We start from the raw sequence: 25,415 nt of genomic DNA on the forward strand, positions 1-25,415 counted from the left end.
CTCATTTTGTATTGAATAATTCAATATGAACTCCGTTTACGCTTAAAACAATGAAATGCTTGCGTTTAAGTTATATAAATGTATCGCTTTTTTAATAATTGCTTTGTTAAACATATCAAATATCCCCAAATATGTAGTAACGTTTTGAATGCTGAGTATTTCGGATAGTTTGAATTCTGTTCTCTACTTGTGTACTAGGCTATATCAAACTATTGCTTTATTATTTTTTGATTGTATGAACGTCCACTCTGGAACCTTTAATCGCCTTACATCAGGCTAGACTCGTATGACTTTTACCGTGAAAAAGTGCCATGCCAGAACGAAAATTCGAACCAGTGTCCCTGGGGTGATAAGCTGAATCGCTAACCACTCAGTTATCGTAGACAGCTTGTGCTGGTGCACTAGTGGCTACATTAATTTATGTAGGATTCTCAAAATGCTAATCGCGCCATTAACCTTTCCTTCAGAAAGTGTAGCCAGCACTGAGCATTGAAGTGTGCAACCTTCAAGCCGTCCTGCAGGTGAAGTAATCTGATAAGACATGCTGGAAGAGTATATTACAGTGGAATGACACTTGAATGGATCTTCACCTTCGTGTGGGCTACACAAGCACCAAGAGATTTAGTTTGTCATATTTGTCAGAAAATATAAAGCGACAAAGTAGAATGTAGATTACTCAAAATTCTAATCACGCCATTAACCTTTCCTTCAGACAGTGCTGAGAACTAAATTGTGTAACCTTCAAGCCGTCCTGTAGGTAATGTGATCTGATAAGACATGCTGGAAGAGTAAATTACAGTGGAATGACACTTAAATGGCTCTTCACCTCCGTGTGGGCTACACAAACACAAAAAGTGGCCTGACACAACACATTTGACAGTAGTTTGTCATATTTGTCAGAAAATGTAAAGCCACAAAATATAATCTAGGTTTCTCAAAATGCTAATCACGTCATTAACCTTTCCTTCAGAAAGTGTAGCCAGCACTGGGCATTGAAGTGTGCAACCTTCAAGCCGCCCTGTAGGTGATGTTATCTGATAAGACATGCTGGAAGAGTATATTACAGTGGAATGACACTTAAATGGCTCTTCACCTCCGTGTGGGCTACACAAGCACAAAAAGTGGCCTGACACAACACATTTGACAGTAGTTTGTCATATTTGTCAGAAAATGTAAAGCCACAAAATATAATGTAGGTTTCTCAAAATGCTAATCACGTCATTAACCTTTCCTTCAGAAAGTGTAGCCAGCACTGAGCGTTGAAGTGTGCAACCTTCATGCCGTCCTGCAGGTGAAGTGATCTGATAAGACATGCTGGAAGAGTATATTACAGTGCAATGACACTTGAATGGCTCTTCACCTTCGTGTGGGCTACACAAGCACCAAGACGTGGCGTGACTGTCGAACACACGGCTCCCTGGGCTGACAGTGAGCAGTCTTAGGGGACATGAGAGTCAGCACGCCACCTCGCCATGGGGTCGAGGGTTCTTCGTCCATATTTTAGTTATAAAAAGGAATGATAACGGAAATATGTAAAATAAATAGGATTATGGAGTATTTTTATATTTTAAGCCTGCTTCCAGACAGACATATTAGTGGTGTTGAAACTATCTGTGGTACCCCATCAGCTTTGATTTCAAGTAGAAATGATTAATTTATTTCCTTTTTTTTAAATGCAATAGAGAAAGTAAATTATTGTTTAAATGCAATAAATAAATAATAACTTATGATACAATTACCAGTAATAATTTAGAAATTTATCTAAATGCATGGTTTATCTCCGCTGAAATCTTGAATGACTTATGCAGTCGCGACGCTGCTGCACGTACAGTAGTTGTTTCACTGACGTACTCGTACATATGGCGTTGTACGAGCTGAGAGATTGCAGAACTAATGTGTGGTTTTGAGTCATACTATAAAGTAACATATTATATATGCAATAAATCAGTTTGTAACTCAGTTATTATCTTTATGCGTTGGTAAGAAAGTAAAAAATTAAATTTAGAAAAACTTTAAATATGACATATACAAGAAAACTGGTTAACTAATTTTGTTGCGCTACTCATATCATTATTTTATGTCATTGATAGTTTTCAATTTTTATCTAACAATATATTCAATTGATTTTTTAACCTTTATGCAAACTTCAAAGTTTAGCATTCCTACCACTTATAATGTTGAGCGTTGTAAACTACTACTATTGTTGATCGCTTTCTCGTCTAAAATCCAAAAATTCTAACCTTTTGTAAAATTTGAACTTCAATTTTCCTGGTTAAGAGTTTTGTGGCAATTTACTAGGTATATTATGGCTTATAATAATGATCATCAACTCATAAGTAAGAAGAACCGATTTTCTACAAAATAACGTTTTTGTAGAAATAAATACATCGACACAACGGATTATCGAAGGACAAGATATCACGTAACAAAAGAGGTGTTACACAGGCGGACAGACAGACGGTGGACTGCCCTTTTGCTTTTTGACCCTAAAATCAATAGGACTCTTTATTGTACTGAGAGGAACCTATTTACAGGGCTCCCTCCACATATTGTACTATAATATTTGTACCTGACAACTGTTCATGTTCTACTAAAATTTGTGTGCCTACTAGTCAGGTAAAAAATGTTGCAGCAGCTGAGAAAAATGTGTCATTCTTAATACTAGCCTACTCTTCATCAGTTAAACCGGTGTTAAAAATTAAGGTAAAAATTAAGACAGACTAACTGTATCCTTTGGTCTTTAAATCAACAGAGGTATTCTTCTTCCTTAGACCAAGAGAAACCCATGTAGAAAGTTGCAAGACTCTAGGACCTTTCTAACGAGAGTTATCGCACAGACAAACGAACAACGGCACGATTTCAATGCCATATCGAGTCCTTAATAATGATATTTCTACAATGATATTTGCTCTTTGAAAATGTAAATTTTTATTACTTTTTTAAAAACTTATTGACAGTCGCCATTAATAGGCTGAAGAGAATCGTTGGTTTTGTACCAACTTCAGCACCTTAGGCAGTACGATACTCGGGAGGTGGTTGTCCCTTCCGTCACGTTGTCGTTACTTTTCTTATTTGCGGATCCCAAGAAATAGTTGTCACGATTACACTAGACGTGTGTGGTGCATTGGAATCCACGACAGTGGAACACGATGGTGTTCACGTTCCCGTGTTTCCGCCTTTAATTGAATGCAGTAAGTGTAACTGCGGGGCGTGGCTTACCGGATGTTTATCGTTTGTTGTCGTTGTCGACTTTCTCCCACGCAACGCGCTTCCTCATTACTCGTTTGTGGTTTACCCAACTCACTTAGGCATGTAAAAGATGGTTATTTTGAGAATCCAGAATATGTTTATTTGGTCTATAAAGTTATCTTGTGCTCGTTATATTTTCAAGGATTTATTTGTTTTTCAATGTGGTCGACTCTTTTACATGTTGTATTACAGTAGTTCTTGTTAAGTAATGGTGATTTGAAAGTGACAGTCTATATTGTGATCGTCTGAGAACTTAAAACATTAAATATGATTTATAATAAATATTTGTATTACGTTAGTTGTTACGTTAGTTATTTACCTGAAGAAGAGATCAGATTGCAGATCTCGAAACGTAGTGTTACTGATTTTTGTTTCACTGGACGATGGCAAATGTTCCGAAAAATCCTATTTCCTTTAAATCATTTAAGATTCATTTTCAATGCCCCAGAATTCGTACATCCCATTTTATGGCCAAATTCTCCTAGGTCTAATAAATATTTCATACCTGTGGTAGTTTCATGTCTTTCCTCTTCGTAAAAAAACAAATCTACATATTGACATTAGTTAAATGATATGAATATTTTAGTGTGATGCTTTTAGATACTAAGGCCATCGTGTGTGTTTGTGCAGGCCGCAGACGAAGAATGAAGAGAACGAGAAGTGGTTGCGAGATCCTCGGGATGGGGCCGTCATCATCGCCCAGCACTCGGCGAGGCTCCAGGGGCAGGTGGCGCCCCGAGCCGTGCCTGAGGGCATCGGTAGTTTCGGTTCGGCCATCGACATGGGCACCAGTTACTTCGACATCAGCTTCAAGCCCACAGAGGAAGTCACCCACTACACCGTCTGGCCTCAGGTTGGACTTCGCTTTTAAAATGTTTTTGGTTACAAAAAGTTGGTTTATGAAGTAGGCTAATTTCAAAGGACCTTTTCAAAAGCTACAACAATACGAGTTAGGAAACAAAACAAAAACAAAGGTGGTCAATACCTGCTGCTGCATTCTATTTCGATTTTTCTTATTCTCCCGGCGCCGCTCCCGTCTCTTCAGGTCGTTCATGAAATTATAGACTTATTTATGATCTCCTACTGAAGGTTGACGTCCAATGTGCTAGGCCAACTCTTAAAGCCCTCGAAGACTCTCGTTATCCTTGAGGCCCGCAGCAAACCAGTCCTATTCTTGCTCGTTCCCGTTCTCCTCCTGGACGGGTTATGCGTTACTTCTCCTTATACGCATGTACCCTGCCGGTCTCAGCATACTCTGATTTCGGCAGGGCAGTGTTCGTGGAAGGGGCAGGGAGGATTGGATGTCAATCAGGATTGGTTCGGCTTGAGGACAGTGGAGTCGCATGCCATGACGTCTCCTGTAGGTCAGGTCTTGCGGGCGGAGTGCGATTCGTTCAAGGTCGATAGGGGAGTGATGGCTTCTTTACAGCCACGGCTGCCCCTCTATGGGGTGGAATTACCGAAATGCTTAGAAGCGTATTCGAGAACTATGTAGTCAACACACCGATTTCCAAAGCTGTGTAGCTTAAGCTTAGGCATTTAATGTGCAGGCTCCACTCGGATTTACTAATTCCCTTTTGATGATTAGTCTTCGCTGTTTACGGTCAGAGGCTGGAACCAAACGCTGGTAGAAACCAGGAGGTTTGTAAAGAAGTGAAGATTATATGGTTGTGAAAAGGATTGGTGCCGGATAAGAAGCGGCGCAAACGCTGAAGTGAATAAAGTAAGGATCGCTTTGACCTTAGTCAAAAGACCGAAAATCAAAAGTTAACTAAAACGCATTTCAGCCCGTATTTTGAAATAGCCTGGTTCTGTTAAGCTTAAGTGCAACTAACATATGTACTCGTTCAGTATGTTCTGTTCTCGTGTTAATCTCAAGTGATTATTTAATTCAACTCGTTACTTTCTAATTTGTTTTACAATTAAGAACTGTCTAATGAAGCTGTTCACCTCGGTGCTTACAATTAAGTCAATAATTAATTGTACTTGTGTGCGGGTGTATTTATGAAGCTATGTTTTATAGTCCACGAGGTTAATCTCATCAATTAAAATCGAGTGTAATACATAGTTTATTGGTGATTCGTGGTGTTAAAGTGGACCTAAAGTTTCTCAATGATCTCCGAGGCATGAGATTTCTGCTGGAAAGTAGTGTTACCATAATGTAGGCTGGTGTTACCTCACACTTGCCATTACTTTTGCGTCTTATAACGCCAGCCGATCAAGGACGTATCCAACGAGGAGGTCCAAGGAGTCAGGACCTTCCCCCCCCCCAAAAAATGTTAATTACTTTTTAGTAAAAGATTATTATTATTTAAATCATTCAGTATTACTGACATGTACCGCTGAGAGATGGTTTTGAACAAAGAAACTGGTCAAGAAATTGTTAAGGAACAAAATGGGGCCTTACTCTCTGTCCATTTCTGGGAAATACCAGTTGCCTGGACTCCCCCCAACATTTTTTCCTGGCTACGTTCTTGCAGCCGATTCGATATAAAAGGTATTCGGTGGTGGAGGAGTGTTGGTATGCTTAGTAGTTTCTATTAAGTAAATTAGGTTTTCGTTTTGATGTGTAGATTACAATAAAGTAGTTATTTCGGTTTAGCAATGATATATTTCAAAACAGTAATGACGCCCGTTTTATCTTTACAATCTGTATGCAATCGAAAAATTGAACAGAAAATATAATTTCTATAAAAATATTGATTTCTGTATTATACATAACATATATTTGTTAATATTTAATATGAATACATAAATCATCGGTCGTAGGAAATTATGAATAGTCAAGTTTTCAGGATCAACGTGATGATATTTAAAGAGATTACACTAAAACCAGCAAAATTGTTTTATTGTGGCACCTGACCTGATGTACAGATTTATTTATTTTAGAGTTTCATAGGTTGGTTCGACACGATGACGGATACTAGCCTAGGTTTGTTTAAGAAATTGTAATAAAAAAATGTTCTTTGGTTGATCAAAACAGAATATTATATTTTAAAACAGATAATAATTTAAAACTTCTTTGCAATTAGAAATTTAGAGATTAATAACGGGAGAGATTTAGAGAGAGAGTGCTACACGCAAACTTAACTCGTCGTTCAAAATCCCGACAAGCCTGCGCCAAATATTAAATAATGGCCGTTAACCCTCTCTACAACATTTACGCCCCTCAGAATACAAGTGGACTCCCCTCAAAGTGGTATCGTTCCAGACACTAGCAAAGATGATTTCAGCTAATTCCTGCCTGCTTCTACAACTTAAATATGCAACTATTCTGCACATGGAAAATTGTCAGGCTCACTGGTAGCACACAACTGAACTCACAGTTCATATGCTATACTATGTTAAATATCCTTTCCTCCTGCATTACTTTATGTTAATAGGGCAATAAATACAATTAAGTGATTAAATAAATGTGTCATTGAATGAAAATAAAATATATTATTGATAATTTAATGTTCTAAAATTGGTTTATTTAGACGTTACCGGTCTGGCCTTACAACTATACGTTGAGTGTCGTCACATTACACCTGAAATAAATGTTCCTCTTTGTTCTAAAATGTCACTGCCTATTGTTGTTGTGGAGGGCGTCAGGCCCTTACGGCTACACCATTCCCTATCATAAAATATATTTTACATGTAGAGTTTACAATACAAATTGAGAAGTACACTTGGTAGTAGGAGTTAGTAATATTTGTCTGAAAATTTATATCACCACAAAATAGAATGTTAAATTGGACAATATTTTAAGCAATTACGTTATGTTTTGCCCACATATACTGATGTGTGTTCCAGATGATTGCATGTTTGCGTAGCCCTCTGCAATCACATAGCACTTCCTGCCTTTCTGCGATATCATACCATTTCCCACATAACATACTATTTTCCAATGTCGGCACTGTTCTGGATTTTCCCGCTATCCTGATGCCCCAACTTGCAGCAGCCATTCAGTACAGTTTTTTTTTTTTTTTTTTAATAAAAGAATATATGTTCCAGATGCTTGCGTGCCTCTCTGCCATCTCATACCACTTCCCAGTCGGCGCCGTTGTAGCTTTCTCTGCAATCCTGATTCCTCAACTTGAAGCGGCCGACTCGGATTTCAAAGTAACTAAGACGGATACGTCTTGGATAGGTAACTTGTGATTGCTTGGTTGAATAAAACTTGGCAATTCAGTTATTAGTTACTGTAGACTACATTTCTATGAAAGTTGAAATATTTATTATTACGTCAACTACACATTTTCTTTTATGCTTTATTAAAATCACCAGTAATGTAACTATAAGAATCTGGTTTTGTAAGTTTAATTCGTTAAGAATATACAGGTTGCATATCTATTGGGTTTTATATTTGAATTTAATACTAAACCATGTAGGGAAAACGAGTACACAAAACTTCATCTAGATTCTATTTTATGGTCAGTATATTATCACCATTAAGCTGTAACAATAAAAATGGCTAAATATATAATGTTTGAACTTCTTATTGGGTTGACAAACAAGTTCCAAAAATAAATGAAGGACAAAGAGAAAAAGATATTTTTGGAACCTTTCAATTTATATTAACACACTTTACTGAGAAGTTTTAAAAGCAAAGTAATCATTTTAAAAACACATCACATGAAGAAACTTCATCTATATCTTTTTACACAGTATGAGTATCTTATCATAACAATTTCACTTTACTCCTATGTTTTAAACTTTAATCAAAATGTTATTATTTTTATTTTATATCATTAGTGTAACTAGTTCAAGGATTTTAAATAAATATGTAATTTGATCTATACTTGCAACTTCTCCTTAGACTCGTTATGGGGTATAACTCTGAAAAGAACATTTTCAGTTGTGTAGGCTAAACAGTTCTTTAATTTTTTATTTCATGTACCAAGCTTTGTTGTCATAATTCAAACCACTGAAAATTTATGACACTGTTCAAATTATTTTAAATACCTCTTTAATATTTTGTTTTAATATATAAATAGTGTTGCTTCATGTTCTGTATAATTGAGAATTTCCTTCCACAGTGCTGGAAGAAGTAACATATTTTGTTATGTTTACTTTTTGTATGGTTTGTAAAACTTATTTATTTCCCTAACAGTAAAGCTATTTTATAATAAAGTGTATCATCAAGTGTACATAGATAACAAGCATTACAATATAGTGGCAGCAATAATATCAATATAACAACAATAGTTGTAATGAAGAATGATAAGGGCAATAACAAATAATAACAGCAACAACAATAATTCACAACAAATGTAACAACAATAATATACTAACAAACATACAGAAATAACGGTGCTGTAGATGGAGCTTATATTGGTCACTGTTAAATTACATGAAAAACATAAAACCAATATTTAAAACAATAAAAGTTTTAAATATTGGTTTTATGTTTTTCATGTAATTTATACAGAAATAACAGTTATATTTAATATAATAGAACAATGACGACATATAAAATTATAAATTATATCTAAACTAAGTCAATGTTATAGGTTAATACTATGATTACATGTGCTTGATAAGTTCATGCTTAAATAAAGAAAAGCTACAGACAAAGAAAGGAGGAGGAATAAAAATTGATGGTATATCATAACTAAAATTCAGTAACTGGATTCTTCAATAAGTTTCACATTGAAGGATAACAAGATTTTGGGCATTTGCCATTGTTATAGGTTATAAAAGGTATAACAATGGTCATATATAGGTAATAAAAGGTATACTAAAACAATGGCAAATGTTCAAAATCCTATTATCCTTTCAAACCTTCCATCGTCAATAACAAACTTTAAAAAAAAGTTTAATTTGTTTTGTTCCCCTGTTTGTGACCTATCCTGTGGTTTGAGTTTCTTACCTTACATTATTACCTTTGATTGTCATTGCTAAGATTTCAGACCTAAAATTTCCAGCTTCTGGCATAAACATATTCATGATACCATTGTTCGTGTTGCAGCAAGTTTGGTGGTGTTGGTGGTACCAGTGGGGGCCCTCATAACGGGTTACTTGGTGGACAGGATTGGGCGGCTGAACACCATCAAGGTGGGAGCGATACCATTCGTCATCGGCTGGGTCTTGATAGCCACCTCGCAGAATCTCACGATGCTGTTGGTCGGCAGATGTCTCACAGGATCAGCTCTCGGTACGCACCAGTCACGTTCACTTAGACAGACGTACTGATTACCAGCGTATGATTAATAATGCCAGTGTCACTGATACCTCCAAATACCAATAAAATATGTGACAGGGGTAGGAAGAAGGAATAATGTTATTATTATTGTGTTATATGTGGATTTCATAATGGACTGTGTCTAAATTCTTGAAACCTATAACGATGGTTCAGTTGACTTACATTTGGAAGACACATTTCATCGAAACATTAATATAAACTTGGATCCTTTGTACTCCTCAGTTAACAAAATGTTCCATTTGCATTGTGCTGCAGTTTGATCTGACAGCCATTCTACAGAGTCCCTTCTAAAAGATCTAAGTCTAGGAGAAAATTAATAAGCAATTTCATTAAACATTAAACACTCAAGTGTCCATGGGGGATTCATACAGGTTTTGGCTAAGAAGAGTTGAAGGCTGGCCATGTGGTAAGAGATGTCTTGGATCAATAATAATGCTAAATCAACATTTCATGTGTAGTGAAGAAACATTTTGAAGTCTCACAGTTTTAAAAGCGTCACTTTTATCTCAAAATCTTAAAGAGTGCCTTGACTAGTGCAATTCTATTGTATCCAAGTTTTGTTTATGTTATTGAATATCTCTAAATGTAATATAATGGATTATTATTTGACTCCTTTAATAAGACCAGATTACAACATTTGTTCCTGAGATGACTAATCTTATCATGAACCACAAAGTAATGTTGAGCAAAGACAATGTCCCGCTGAAGTTGGTAACTAGAACTAAGTAATAGAATTCACTAGAGTCGCACTAAATCCTGTCAATGAAGGTATTAGTTCTGGCTATCGGATCACATTGTAAAGTTAGACTTCTGTGTTTCACCTTTTCTGTGATGTTGTGTATGTTTTCCAATACAAAAGTTGTGGCGATTGTGCCCATAGCAAACTCAAAAAAAGCTGCAATTTTATCATGATTTTCAGATTTAAAACTTCTTTTATCACTGTTCTTGTCTTATATTTAAAAACTTATGTATACCTCTGCAACAACATTCATGCAATACCTCTGTTAATAGTTGATCTTTCCCTATGATCCTATAATATCCCATCTTCCAAATTTTGTAAAGAGTTATTGGCATAAAACAGCATTTTTTCAGGTTTTTTATATTAATGTACTCGTAGAGAGAATTTTTAAATATTTCATATCCATGACATACAGTGGCGGACATAGAAAATTATTTCAAAGGGGGCTGACGCACTGGGTGATTTAGGAGGTATAAAATACTCAAAAAAAATGGGGACACGTGGATCTTACCCTGAGGAATTGTTGAGTTTTAAGACCTCATAAATTTGTTCTTGCTTAAAACAAACTACTATGTGCGAATTTATGTATGTCTTTCAAATTTGGGGGGGGGGAGGGCTTGAACCCTTTTGTATACACCAATGATGATATTCTATACTTTATAACCTTAAATATCTTTCAAACAAAGTTACAAACTATACTAACATTGAAATCTAAACAATTTTCATATTTACAAGTAATTAATTATATAATTAGTAGTTTTTTAAACAAAGTTCATAATATAATACTATGGTCTTCATTTTTGAGTTAATACTATTCATCATCTTATCCAGTCATAATAATAATAGTATTGTATTGTAACATCAAAAACAATATTTAACTATTTGCAACTGTTATACAAATACAAATAAGATATTTGATTTTCATTCCTGCTAATCAGAGAAACTTTTTTATCGATTAAGAGCTTTTGATTTGTGAACAGTCTATAATTGTCTATTGTCAAAATAAAACAAATGAGATATTTTTATCATTTTCATTGTAGCTAAGCAAGGAATTGTTTTCAATATAAGTAACCTGTTGTAGCCATGGGTCCGAGTCCTGCCGTTGTCTACGTCACAGAAGTGGCCAGAGCTGATCTCCGAGGAGCACTCATCTGCATGGGACCTACCCTGACCTCTTTTGGTAAGTTAGAATTGACCCATTCATCTACTTGTCTAATCATTGTATACCAAACTACAATAACGCGTACACTAATAAAGAAATATTTGACTCTCAGGCCTTATAATAATAATGTATTACAACACTTTAATACCTGTTACTGACTCTTTGCCTGGGAGGAATAGCTGACTGTCTCACATAGCATCATATAGATTAACATAGTTCTAACCAGAACACTTACTTCTTCTCTGATATAGGAAATTTCTCCAATAATTTTCCAAATAAAAATACTTCTAAATTAACTGGAAAGTTACCTTCCTTCCTATATAGATCACTGGGCAACCTATGTGACTTGAAATGTTGGCTCCCTGAAGAGATGTTGACCACGAAATCTTAGCTTTTGTTTATTGATATATCCATTCAACCAAAAACTAAACAATATTCGCTTATGAAAATTGGGATCAAACGGCAAACTTCTTTTGGGACCCATTCACCTAATCTACATCTTGCTAGGTGATCATATGGCTTGAATTCTTGCATGAGTTGAATTTTGTAAGCACACAAATCAAGATCTTTCCGCAAAATCAAATCTTCTATAGAATGGATGGACACACATCCAATTCCTGTGCACGATGGCGGATAGACTGATTCGGGTCTTCCTCTACGCTATGCTCTACAGCAGCAAAGACTTCAACGAAAACGTTCCAAGGTTAATTGAATTAATGGCTCTGGACAGTTATGTTGATCATAAAATGGACGTAGTGCACAATATGTATTTCGAACAGAACCCTAATTTTCAAAATAAATTTGCACAATTTGGAAGCTTTGTTCAGGCGTCAGTCTATTCATGTTGAAATGCCAAACCAAACTAAACAGAAATCACTTGATAGCTGACAAAATGGCCACCAGTTAAAAAAGTGTTGCCAACTTAAAGTTCTATACCTCTAAAAAAAAAACACACATTATGATCTACTTGAACTCGACTTCCCATTCTTGACTATAAAAAAACATTATTATTTAGGCTATAGCCAATATATAAAATAGGACATTATATAAAATAATAAAAATAAACCTAAATGCTAAGAAAGTGTAAGAGAGCATCTAATGTGACATAGTGCAGTGTTTTTATACTAGAGGTCATGTTTTTCAGTTTAAAATTAAAATTAAAGTCATTATGACACAAAGAAATTGTACACGTTAATATAGTATTAAGTTTTTACAATGAACTTGTTACAATTTTAAATGCTTTTGGTCCTATAAATGTGTCCTCTAAACCTTCATGGAATGCAACAATTTCATATCTACAAACTGTGAACAATCAGTCAAATGAGACTAATTTTGGACTAGACCACTTGACTTTTTAGTGTTTTTTTTTTTTACTAATAAACACAGTGTAACAGGTATGGTGATCATCTACACGATGGGAGCGTTCTTACACTGGCGCACGGTGGCGTGGTTGTCCATAGCATTCTGTATATGTCCCTTGCTGTTCATGACCCTCTGGTCGCCAGAGAGCCCGGTCTGGCTCATCTCCAAGGGCAGGACCAAGGATGCCCTTAAGTCCCTCACCTACCTCTCTCGCAGAGACAAAAAGGTAATTGTCATTCAACCTCCAGTTTCCTATTTTAATTTCTCATTTTCCATTCATGTTCTAGATAATTCAGAACCATCTTCAGTTATATGTTTTAAATGATTCACAATCTATATGTATTCAAGACAATTTGTTTTTTATAAAACAATATCCATTACAATAAGTTTTAAATATATATTCAGTTAAAAAAAAATTGTTCAGAGAAAATTACTATGAACTAAAATGTACACATATGAATGTTACTAGAATGCTAAAATTATCTGATCAACAGAAAACTAAATCTATCTCAGCACCAAAGTAATTACTTTTTTTAGGAAAATAATCTGTTCCCTACTGTTTACTGTATGTGAAATAAAAGCCGTTTTATTCTATACATTAGATTTTAAAAATATAAATCTATTAAGAGTGTAGATAAGATTTTACTAGCAACATTTTTCGTAATTTTGTTTTGAAAAACACAACTGCCGACCTGATCTGGCAATCACTTAATTTACCCTCTTTCGTGCCATTCAACCATTTCACCTATCAAGCATTAGACTGTCTGTTCTACCACCAAACCTTTCCTGCCAAATGCAGCGAACTGCAGGCAGTGTAAAATGGAACCCCCGGCCAATTCTGGTCATGGTTTTGTGTGTGTGCGATAGGCCTACCATCTATGTTTACCGTAAAATATTTATTGCGTATATGTTTAATTTATGAATTGAAAGCTTGATATGGAAATAGTTCTTTAGACAATAACTCATTATTTCAACAGAATGGCAGTTGCCAGTCACATGTAGCTTTGTTTGAAGTCTTGGATATATGTTACCAAAATATATGTAATATATATGAAGTTTAGAAAAAACATTTCTTTGACAGCGAACGTTTTAACAAAACAAGTACTATTTGAAATTAGGAAGATTGGTGGTATGTAGTGGCAATGTGCAAATCTATTTTACATGTAAAGTTTGGTCCGCTTTTACTTCCCAGTGGTCTTTGATTAGCCAAACAGCTAGCTGAGCGTGGCCGTGTTAATACACGGTATATAACATGTGCACTTGTTAACATGTTAATAGAAATAACTAATGGTTAAGAATGTAATACCTTACATTATTTGTGGAATCATGTATTAATTTTGTTACATTTTCAGAATCAAGTGGGTCCATTTTAAGTTAATTACTCGGTACGAGTAAGTGACAATGTATTTTGTTTGTAGCAAAAGCTTTTAGTATTTTTACTCTAACATAGACAGCACCCCTGTGTTACAATGCAACATAGTAAACTTGAGTGGACCAAAGCCCTATTTTCCTGCCCTGAAACAGTATGTGATAAGCAAAAGATAAAAATAGAGATTAGTGTTTTAATCTAGTAGTAAAGAATGCTCAATTTCTGTGTGTTTACTCTTTTTATTAATATTAATAATTTACAGCACTTGAAATGGCTAAATATTTCTTAACAGTGTTATTTTATGGTTTTCATAGATAAGCATATTAGTCAAAGAAAATAGATGTTCTATTATTTTATTATTGTGTTAGGCATAGTATGCTCTTTCATCGAAATCTAACCTGCTTTACCAGTTTTTATTTTTTTATTTTGAAATGTTTATATGCTTCTAAATGTGCACAACATTGTTATAAACAAACTAAGTTTTCGTCTATATATTGTTAATTTATCTGCGTTCATTAATAATTTAAAACAGTTCACAAGTGATAAGATTAAAGGTTTCATATACATTAGTAGTGTACGATTTTTTTTTTGCTTTGTCCATTGCCAAGAATAGTCCTTTTTGGAGGAATAATCCGATTTAATAGTATGCTTAAGACATAATAGAAGCTAAGTTTATAGATCAGTGGCAAACCTAGGACTTTGCTCTTAGAGGAGGGGATGAATCTGATTGAAGAGTCATATCGGAAGGGGTGGGGTATCTAATAAATATAAATTTTAATAAATTAGATAGGCATAACCAAAGTAAAACACTTAACCGTTTTCTTTAAAAACAGGTGGATTGCTGTTAAAATTGTTATTTTAGTACTTTATACCCCTCATCCCCTCCCCCATAATCACACTACCGCTGTAGATGACGTTGACTAATAATAGTGTATTTCACTTGTTACTCAAATTACACTCAGCAGACATATCTGTAAAATTAAAACTAGTGTAAACTTATTTATATGATCTCATTATCTTATGACATGAAATAAATATATCAACATGAGTATAAATTTGTGGAGTCGCCTGATGATGAAACCTTTGGTTTCGAAAGGCCTCGTCCAAAAAATAAATAAAGTGGAAAAGTGTTGTATTTTTTACATTTAGTAGTATTTATGAGTATAAATGTTTTATAGTATGCATATTAATTGGTTTAGGATAATCATATCTTCATCAGGTTACCTACAATTTGTTTGATCCTGTAGAAATTTCTTTCTTCCATTGGAAATATTTATATTTTGGAAAAAATGTGCTAAGAACTTTTTTCAAACAACCTCCCAAGCAGTAATTTGTAATGCTTTGCTGATATCCATCTCATCTGACTGGACTATTCTCTGTGGCAGGCAGGGGTAGCAGAGCAGCAACTTGCTGAGCTGCTGAAGGAACACAATGCAAAGAAGGGTCAGACCATTCAGCAGGGTTCCTCCATCACCAGGCTGCTCAAAGCTCTCATCAGACCCAATGGATATAAGCCCTTCCTGCTCCTCATCTTCATTTACTTCTTCCAGCAGTTCTCTGGAATCTACATCACCATCTTCTATGCCGTCTCGTTCTTTAAGGTGAGTTTAAGTCAGGACAATTTGAAAGATATAGTCAGGTTTTCTTTATTCGTGTTAGAGGAACAGATCAAATTCATTTTCTACCTAATTGACGAGGCATTTTCCACCTGTAAAGGAAAATCCTCACAATAATGCAGATGGTTCAGCCAACAATGGACTGTGTCATTCCAGGATTCAAGAGGTCACAGATTAAAACATAGGAATAAAAAAACAGGAGCAATGGATAGGCCAGAATATGAAATTTTGGTTTTTCGGTTGTGGCTCAGACAGATGCATCATAAACCGAGTTCACTACCACATGGAATTATATTCACTGCCTAAGGGATCCTCCAGACACACAACAGTCTTGTCAGGTTCTCTACTCTATAGAAAAATGCTAGGGCTTCTAGATGAACAGTCCAGATTTAAGTATGCAGGACTTATGACTAATTTTCTACCTCTGTAGTCCGAACCTCACAGCCCAGGTGATCCAGCAACCAGAAGCCTCTGCCCACAGCACCAACTGGTTCTTCATAGGTCTTAACTATATTTCTATACACGTAGCAGTGGGATGGGCAATATTGTTGGTCTACTTTTACATTCACAACCAGCATACAGGTATAACCTTACAGGTGGTGGTACACCTAGACAAACATTAAACATACAATTTAATATGGTGTTGTAAATCAGTAATCTATAAGCCTACTGTAAATCTCACTAAGTAATAATGAGGGTATCCAGCCTCACAATTTATAACAGAGTGGTGAACAACTCATTAGAACGTGGTAAATACTTCAGCCTACACTACTTTCCAGAATACTGATGATAAGCCTAATAAGTCTGTCAGTAGGTAAAATATATATAACCCTAGACTGTATCACCATAGATTAATATACACCAATACAGTGGTAGGGTTTACTATCACAAGACTGGCCTATCTCATAACTATTTTCTCAAGCCCACGTGCTGGATCTTATTTCCAGTTGCAATTTTCATTAACATTTTACAGTACCTACCTATAACATTTCATAAAATGCTACTGGAAAAACTTGAATAATTAATTATTATAGAACAAGTCACATCATTGTAAGCCTGGGCTGTGGCAAATAAACTGTTGTTTAATGCACTTAGGCCTGAGATATACTGTTAAACTTCACATGAGTATAGATTGGTTTTTTTAATAGCACTATCATTAACATTATTAATAAATAATAGAGCCAAACGGTCTGAATTGCAATGATATGTCTCGAACTATAGTACTCCACAGGATAACATAGCAAACGTTCGTTAATCTGGCACAGTCAGGACTTGAGGCATGACGAGTTATCAAATATGCCTGATTATTGGATATATTAGAAAAATAATGTAGACATAATAAATAAACAAACAATCATAGTAAAACATATTTTATTACTTAAATTTAACTTTCAGGTAGTCCTTGTTATATTTGGATTTAAGAGAACTATTTTTTAACGGTCTATTTATAGCGCTTAGTCTACACTTCATAACAATTGGGTGGAACACAGTCAATGTCGAGGGCGCATTCATCCTGGTTCATCAGAGCTCTGTACCATACTGCCACTGCCAGCCTCTCTAGACACTGCTTGCCTATATCAGAAGGCAATGGCAAAACAACAGTTTTTTAGAGTTGTCCTTCCATCACAAACCTGTACTGAGCATATTAACTGTGACATTACTAGACTCAGTTGAATTGATACGGAAACACGAAAGTACACCTGGTTACATAGGCTGACAGCCGAAACCCATGGTTAGTCACAAGAATCACCCAAAGTCAGCCGAATATGATGCCTAGCCTCTTCTCCATGCCCGTCTAAACACTGTGTCCACCACAAAGGGAAAAAACATTGTTGCATATTAAATAATTTATGTTTTTTGTTGTTCAGGAAAATGTTACTTTTTCCAAAAGACAAGCCGGATTACCAAGCATACCGAACTATAGGATGTGGGGTTAATGGAATTTTACTGTAATCAATATTATATATTTATTCTTATGACTTCTATGAAAGTTATTAATTTCTTAGTAGCACTAAAATAATAAAATTAACTAACCAAGAGAAGGTAGAAATTACTGTTATTGTCTTATGACTTTTAAGTTAACATACAAAGAATTGCACAGCCGCATACAACAGGCTATAAATGCAAAATGCAAAATGCAGTAACTATTCCATTATTGTGGGCTAGATTAACTGGCAGAAATATCTCTACTCCACTTACGAGTGGGTCTGAAAAACTCTCTCCCAATAGATTATTTATTTGGCTGACACAACTTCTCGTGATATATCGTATCTTTCAAACTTTTGGTATACAACTCCAACCAACTTCTTTCAGCTTAATCCACTTGGCATCTGTATTTTTGCAGATCTTATTTCTTATTGTAATGGTGGGAGGGGCTAAATCAATTTTGAATGTTGAATTTAGCTCCATTTCACCTTCCATTTAGTGCAGCATTTGAGATCTGACGCTGTCACATACTTGACTCCTGGAATCAGGAGTAATTGATAAACTCTTAGCATTGTTTTGATATCCTAGACACCCAGACCAAAAAGGGGCCTTTTATCTCAGGAGTTGTCAGTGACAGTGTCAGATTTCAGGTGCTGCACTAAACAGAAGATGAAATGGCTAATATCAACATTGGCATTACTTCCTATTATTGGACCCAGCCGAAGAAATAACAACTACGGATAATATCTTCCAACACGATTTCAATAATCTTCAACGTCGCCACAACAATTCACTCATACAGCTCAACTCAACTCAACAATTTTCCAACACGACTCCCCTTCTCTACTTCTTTGACACTCCTGTTCCACCGTTCACTCTCTAAATAGTTGGTCGCTTGATCAGCTGGCCTCAGCCTGCCAATCAGTTGTTGTTAATTGTCACTGCCTGCCATAGGAAAACTTCACCAAGCCATTTGCCTATAAGCGTACGTAACAAATTTATTTTCACCCTATACACTGTTAGTGAAAATCTGTTAAGAGTACATAATTGATATAGTTTTACATCTCAGGTAGAAAATTGACCTGTTGTGTGCATAAAAAAAAATATGGTGATATCCTATATACCCCTAATTATCATATAAACCAATATAATTTGTAAATATCACTTTATTTAAAATCATAAACAAATCAATAATTTATACTTTCAATATTTGAGGCCTTATGACAGCATTGCTGCCTTCATCAGATACTTCACAAAAGTAAATCTGTTCAGTTTCAAAACTTAAGCCTATTTTAGTATAACTCAATTTAAGTACCGGTACTACCAATCTTCCTAGAATGGAATTAATGATCATGGGTTGCTATTGCTATGGTTGTCCGTGCAACTAGTTAGTGATAACCAAAAGTGTTTATGTATCATGACATGTAGACACGTCTAAACCTGTATTTGATTCATTGTTTCATTCATGAATTTACATTTTTTGGTGGTTTATAAAATATTATTAAGGTTAAGTTCAAGACAAAAAATGTCTCTACTAATAGAATTTTATATTAAACATTTCATTATCTATCTTTAAGGTAAGTAAACATGTTGTATCTTGCAGCTTTAGTTTCAATACATTATGATACAGAGGCATTTTTTACATTAAATGTCATGGGAAATCCATGAATATTGAAATACATTGTTACTACAGAAGATCCTAAATATTAAAGTTCCAATTTATATTTAATAACTTTTGATACGTGTTTATAGAAAACTAATAAAATAAGTAATAGTAAAACATGTGTCAACATTATTTTATTTGTCTTAAAACTTGTAATGCTGCAATGCATTTTTTACATTAATTTATACAAATAATAATGTTTCTTGAGTTTTCTAGAACGTCGTCAACATTATTACTATATAACATAAGTACAGCACATGTTAAGAATATGGCTATGATAGAACTATACTTACATATTACAACAGGACAGACCCAATGTTGCATAACAATATTAAGTTTTGCATTATGGATTGAAATTGCATGTTGGGTAACCGTTCTATAATAATATATACTCGTATTGTATATCCAACTATTTGATCTTTGTTGTAAAAGAACGATTTGTTAATGCAATTTTATTTGGAATGTCTATTTTTAGGCAAGAATCAAAAGCTGAAACTAAATTTTGTGAATTAATACCTTAATTTGTACTATCCCATTATTGATGTGGATTACTTTAATTGTGACTTCAATAGATATGTATTAGGTTATGGAAACCGTTGTAGATAGACCCATAAATACAGTTTTAATTAGAGTTTCCTTTTGTTGTGGTCGTTATCATACATTCTTTCTGTTATGGAGTTTGGAATATTGATGTAAATGTATCAGAATTTGGGAGCAACTTTAAACCTTAATGTAAGTACTGTAGCTATTGTAATGGTGCCGTTGATGGTCGGGTATGTCACTACCTTTCCACTGCAAATGCTGCAAATACTGATAGAAATTTGCTCCTAGAACATTAAATCAGCTGCAGGCTCATACATTATATTCTTATTTTTCCCACTACAGAATATTGAAATCCTGATGGATGTGTATGTTCTGTCCAGGATGTGGGAGCAGCTATAGATCCATACGTGAGCACAGTTGCCATCGGAGTGGTGCGGATGGTGATTGGACTGCTGACATCATTCCTGCTGCGCAGTTTCGGCCGTCGTCCACTCTACATGGTGAGCGGTGCCGGGATGGCAGCATCCATGTTTATTTGCGGTTACATCACCAGAGAAGTGGCAGCAGGTCAGTAACCAAGGAGATAAAACAAAACTGGTACTGATAATTCATAACCTTAAGAAAGAGACAGTAAATTTGTTTCAAAATTGAGGTGCACTTTTATAAATTAATACAATATTAGCTGATGAATTCATCCCTCAGGTTTGTGCAAGAAATAAAACTTGTAAGTGCAACTGTAATTAATACTAATCACAAATGTTTTATGCGAATAAAATGGCAAAAAGGGGCAATTGCTATCATTGATGTCACTAATATGTTACAATTAATGAAATGGTAACAGTATGTGATCATTATATTATAAGCTTCTTTATTTATATTTTAAAGTTCTGCAACGTTTTGAAGAGCTTACCAATACTTTACTGCATTATTTGTCTTTGTTTAAAGGTCTTTATTGAATCATTAGCTCACTTTATTAATGATGAATGATTTGAATTTGGAATGATTGGGGTGTTAATAAAAACCAATAAGAGGGACGGAGGACTGTAGAGTAAGATGGATTGGATTAAATTATCAGGGTAGGAGTATTGTATGTTATACAGAAAATTTTGCCCCCCTTTTCTAAAGGGGGGTAAAGGGGGGCAACTAAAAATTTTCAAATACAAACCCCTATCATGTGACCCCTCATTTTAAAGGGAATAAAAAAAATAAATCCAATAATCCAAACTAGAGGTCTCTACGTTTATTTGAACAGATTTTATGACAAATTTACAATAATAAAATCAGTAACTATCTTGTTTTGTTTATCGTAACATGAGTCAACACTAACGCAAATTCTAAAAACAGTTACCTGTTTTAATGTAGCAGGTGTTCAAACTGTTCACCTTCGGCTGTTTGACAGTGTGCTAGACGTGTGTAAAAACTTGAGACATGATAGGGGTTTGTATTTGAAAATGTTTAGTTGCCCCCCTTTACACAATTGTAAATTTGTCATAAAATCTGTTAAAATAAACGTAGAGACCTCTAGTTTGCATTATTGGATTTCTTTTTTTATTCCCTTTAAAATGAGGGGTCACATGATAGGGGTTTGTATTTAAAAATTTTTAGTTGCCCCCCTTTACCCCCTTTAGAAAAGGGGGGCAAAATTTTCAACAACTTGAAAAATTAAAAAAAAATATGTTATAATAGGTAGGGTCAAGGTTTCACATATATATCTCGAGCCGTTTAAATTATATCCAGGTGTGCCAGGACATAAAACTCACTCTGTATTATAAGCTTATTTATTTATATTTCAAAGTTGTGCAACGTTTTGAAGAGCTTGCCAATACTTCACTGCATCATTTTGTGTTTGTTTAAAGCTCTTTAATGAATAATTAGCTCACTTTTTTAATGATGAATGATTTGAATTTAGAATGATTGGGGTGGTAGTTAATAAAAACCAATAAGAGGGACGGAGAACTGTAGAGTAAGATGGATTGGATTAAATTATCGGAGTATTGTATATTATACAGTTTCGTGTAGTTCACCCAGTGAATGCAAGATACATCAGATAGAGTATATTGTCTGTGAGGTAGGAGCTGTGAAAGTCCATGAGATTCGTGAAGGAAACATGCACCAACATAGTAGATATGCAAGTCCGCTTGATCACAGTTCCTGGTCCTAATTAGTAACAGTACACTGAGGGTAGATAGAGTTGTTAAGATGAGAGGACAAGGAGTGCACAGTGAAGAGAAGAGGAAGGACGGCAATGTTGTTTCGAGGATTGTTGTAGAAGGACTGATGATGGCAAAAGTGGGATGCCTTATAAAATCACGTGATTTACCTGTCAAACAAACCACACTACAGCAGAGGTATGTAATGTGCAGAGAAAAACAGATGATAAATTTTGACTTCACAGAGAAATGAAAGCTTGAATAATTAAAAAGCTTAAATAAATAACTATTAACACATTCACGATGATGACTAATTTCCGCTTTTGTTATATGCTGTCAAATTTTTCAATATTAATGGCAAAATATCGTAATCGTTTTATTTACCATGAATGTCCTAAGTATAAGGAGAAAAGTATGTAGACTTTGCAATTTTTTGTAGAAAAATGTATTTAAATATGTTTTTTTAATTTTTCTCTCGTGTACTCCAAGGGGTACCTAAAAAATTAATCTACCTTAAAAATTAAGCAATGTTGTGTCTGTTGGGGTACATGATAGTCTGAAATATTTATTTAAACGCAGGATCAAATTCAACAAACCACCAAGACAGGCAAACAATAAAAAGACAATAAGGAAATGCATAGCAACGTCTACCCTATCGGGCACTGTACTGAAATTTGTCATGGACATTCTTAGGATCCCTGTTTAACATATAGGTCTATTCCTATTTCAAAAATCCCTCCGAGCTACGTTCTACTTGCCCCGGAATTGTGAAAATTCTACATAGAAATTAATTGCAGCAGCAAACACACACTATTAATAATTGAAAGAGCCTATTAGAGTTTAATCAACTGTTCTTTATGAACATTATATGACAACACAATAATATGTTTAGTTAATTTAAGTACCATTGTGTCTTTACATTTATAATCTTGAAATTATAGAGTAAACTTAAAGTAACAATGCTTCTTATATCAAACCTCTGTAATCACTGTAAAAATATACTTTTAACTGTACATTTTGGCAAATAATTATGCAATGGTTGATTAGTAGTGTAATATTATATTATATTACACAAAAGCTATAATAGCTTTTGCTATAGATTTAAAGACACATATGTATATATTTTCTTGGTCAAGCTAACAAGGCAAACTCAACCAAGGCATCAGATATGTAATTCATTCGAACCAGAAGTGCTAAAAATATACGTGCAATGCCTAATATAATACCAATTGACAATTTCGCTTAAAATCTAAAGCTCTTAACACTAAATAAACACTATCAAAAAATGTACCTAAAATATGCCTTCTTCCTTGCAAACGTACCTAGAGCCTCAACATTTATTACAGCATAAGTACGTTAACTGAAAAGGTAAGGACTAGGACTTCTCCAAGGTAAAGGATTCCTCCAAACCGACTTAAAATAGTTCAGTTGTTACGTAAATCGTTGGAGCAATTCAACCAAATATCATTAGAAACAAATTGCATGTGAAGCTGCGGATAACTGCTAGTATTGTCTCTTTATAAAATTGTATTATTAATTTGATATTATATTCTGTTGTATCTATAATACAAAATAAAACAAAAATATGTTCAGGTAACATGGAGAAAAGCTATGTGCCGGTTATCTGTGTGCTGATCTACATGACTCTGGGTGTCACGGGGCTGATGAGCATACCCTGGACCATGACCGCCGAGCTGTACCCTCTGGAGATACGCGGAATGGCACAGGGACTCACCATCTCACTGGCTCATGTCATCATGTTCTCCGCTCTCAAGATCTACCCGTTCCTGGAGCAGATGTTGGGCGGTGTGTACGCGGTGCACTGGCTCTTTGCGTCCGCCTCCCTCGGCTCCGTCATCTTCATCTTCATCTTCCTGCCTGAGACGCACAAGAAACTGCTCACAGACATCCAGGACTACTTCTTGCGCAACACCATCTACATCCTGAGCAAGGATAAGCCACGGGAGGTGAAGACGGAACCAGAAACTGGAACCGAGTTGAAGAAAATCAACGAGAAGGAAATGGTTTGAAGGTGCCTTTTATGATCTGCCTTTGAAAATGATATTCTAATGTTAATCAAACATGTGACCTTTACGTGAGAATTTAGATGAAACATGGACAGGAGTAATGAATTAATTTTTTAAGTACAAGGACTACTTAAACAAGAACTTTTATTTACTTTATGATCGTTTCAATCATTGTATGTCTCTCAAATAATGTAATTTATAACATTTGTTTCCTTTGAAGATATTTAGTTTTTTAAGATTTTCTTTTATATGTACATACTTTATTACTATTACCATTTGTAAATAGCACACTGCGTTTTGTTCATTTGTAAAGATTATATGTGATTAAAAATATATTCCTTTAACTGTAATACATATATTGCTTATGTTGGCAGTATTTATGAAGTGGCTTAGCTGTCTTGCTCTTTTTATAAATCATTCTTAAAATGGCCTCAGGTAACTTATACAATGATGACTTAACCATTATCATCCATATATTTTTATAATTAATATTTTAATTTTATAATATTGTAAATAATATTTTTTTATATTATTCCCAGCAATGTCCATGTAACTACTTAAGTACTAAAGTACAAAATTTACCAAGTACTGAATTATATTTGATAAGTAGGCATTAAAGAGAGATTAGTTCTCTTTTTTTTGAACAACTTTTTCAGTATAACCGGTGCTAAACTTATTTTTTATGAATGTGTGTTTAAATAAAGACAGAAGTTATTGTTAAGGTAATAAGTTGTCACTTACCTTTTCCATTCTGCATTGGCTGTTGCCAAATAGTCTATTATTCTGAGTAATGTAGTCATTGAAGTAGGCATGTGAAGTCCAAACCATTGTTCAGTTATGAAATTTTTATATATCTATGGGTGATAAATCATGATCATCGTCTCACTCACTCATAAACCATCCAGAACTCTTAGAAAAAAGATCTCAGTACAACAATTTGTAAGAAAAGAAAGACTGAGCTCCTTCCCTGTATACAACTTTTGTCCTATCTTATCTTGTAACTTCAACCAGCTCTGATAATTTCCAAACCATCCATGACAGATTTCAATTGATTTCAACTCACACTGCTTAGCACTTAGTTGATGATTTCAACTGATGGATTGATCCATCTATATACCTCTGACTCCTTGTTTCAGAGAACATTTGCGTACTGCAGTAACATCATACCATGCTTTTGTAAAACATCAAATAAGAATAGGAGGAAATCAATCGAAACACCAGAGCTCCTGTACAATTCTATTAGCCCTAATGCCGGCAATTCTGTAAACACAAGGAATTACTTTTATGAGTGAATGTTACTATACCGAGCTTCAGGATCACATGGTTGATTTCAGTCCATGATATAGTAGAATCAATGGCTAATTGCAGAGTACGACTAGTGACTAGTTGCTTAAAAATGTTTCTCCAATGTCAAACGACTAG

General features: G+C 34.7%; 1 protein-coding gene across 1 annotated transcript; it reads left to right on the forward strand.

Annotated features, from left to right (window-relative positions):
* The first annotated feature begins 1,337 nt into the window (after positions 1-1,337).
* Positions 1,338-24,714, forward strand: LOC124354290 (facilitated trehalose transporter Tret1-2 homolog). The gene is made up of 10 exons (XM_046804633.1): positions 1,338-1,428; positions 3,858-4,102; positions 7,246-7,381; positions 9,203-9,388; positions 11,257-11,355; positions 12,732-12,925; positions 14,052-14,057; positions 15,454-15,669; positions 20,197-20,383; positions 23,560-24,714. The coding sequence occupies exons 1-10, from the start codon at positions 1,338-1,340 to the stop codon at positions 23,994-23,996; spliced, it is 1,797 nt and encodes a 598-aa protein (XP_046660589.1). The 3' UTR covers positions 23,997-24,714.
* Positions 24,715-25,415: the final 701 nt, after the last annotated feature.

The sequence above is a fragment of the Homalodisca vitripennis genome, chromosome 1 (genome assembly GCF_021130785.1).
Source record: "Homalodisca vitripennis isolate AUS2020 chromosome 1, UT_GWSS_2.1, whole genome shotgun sequence".
Lineage (NCBI taxonomy): Eukaryota > Metazoa > Arthropoda > Insecta > Hemiptera > Cicadellidae > Homalodisca > Homalodisca vitripennis.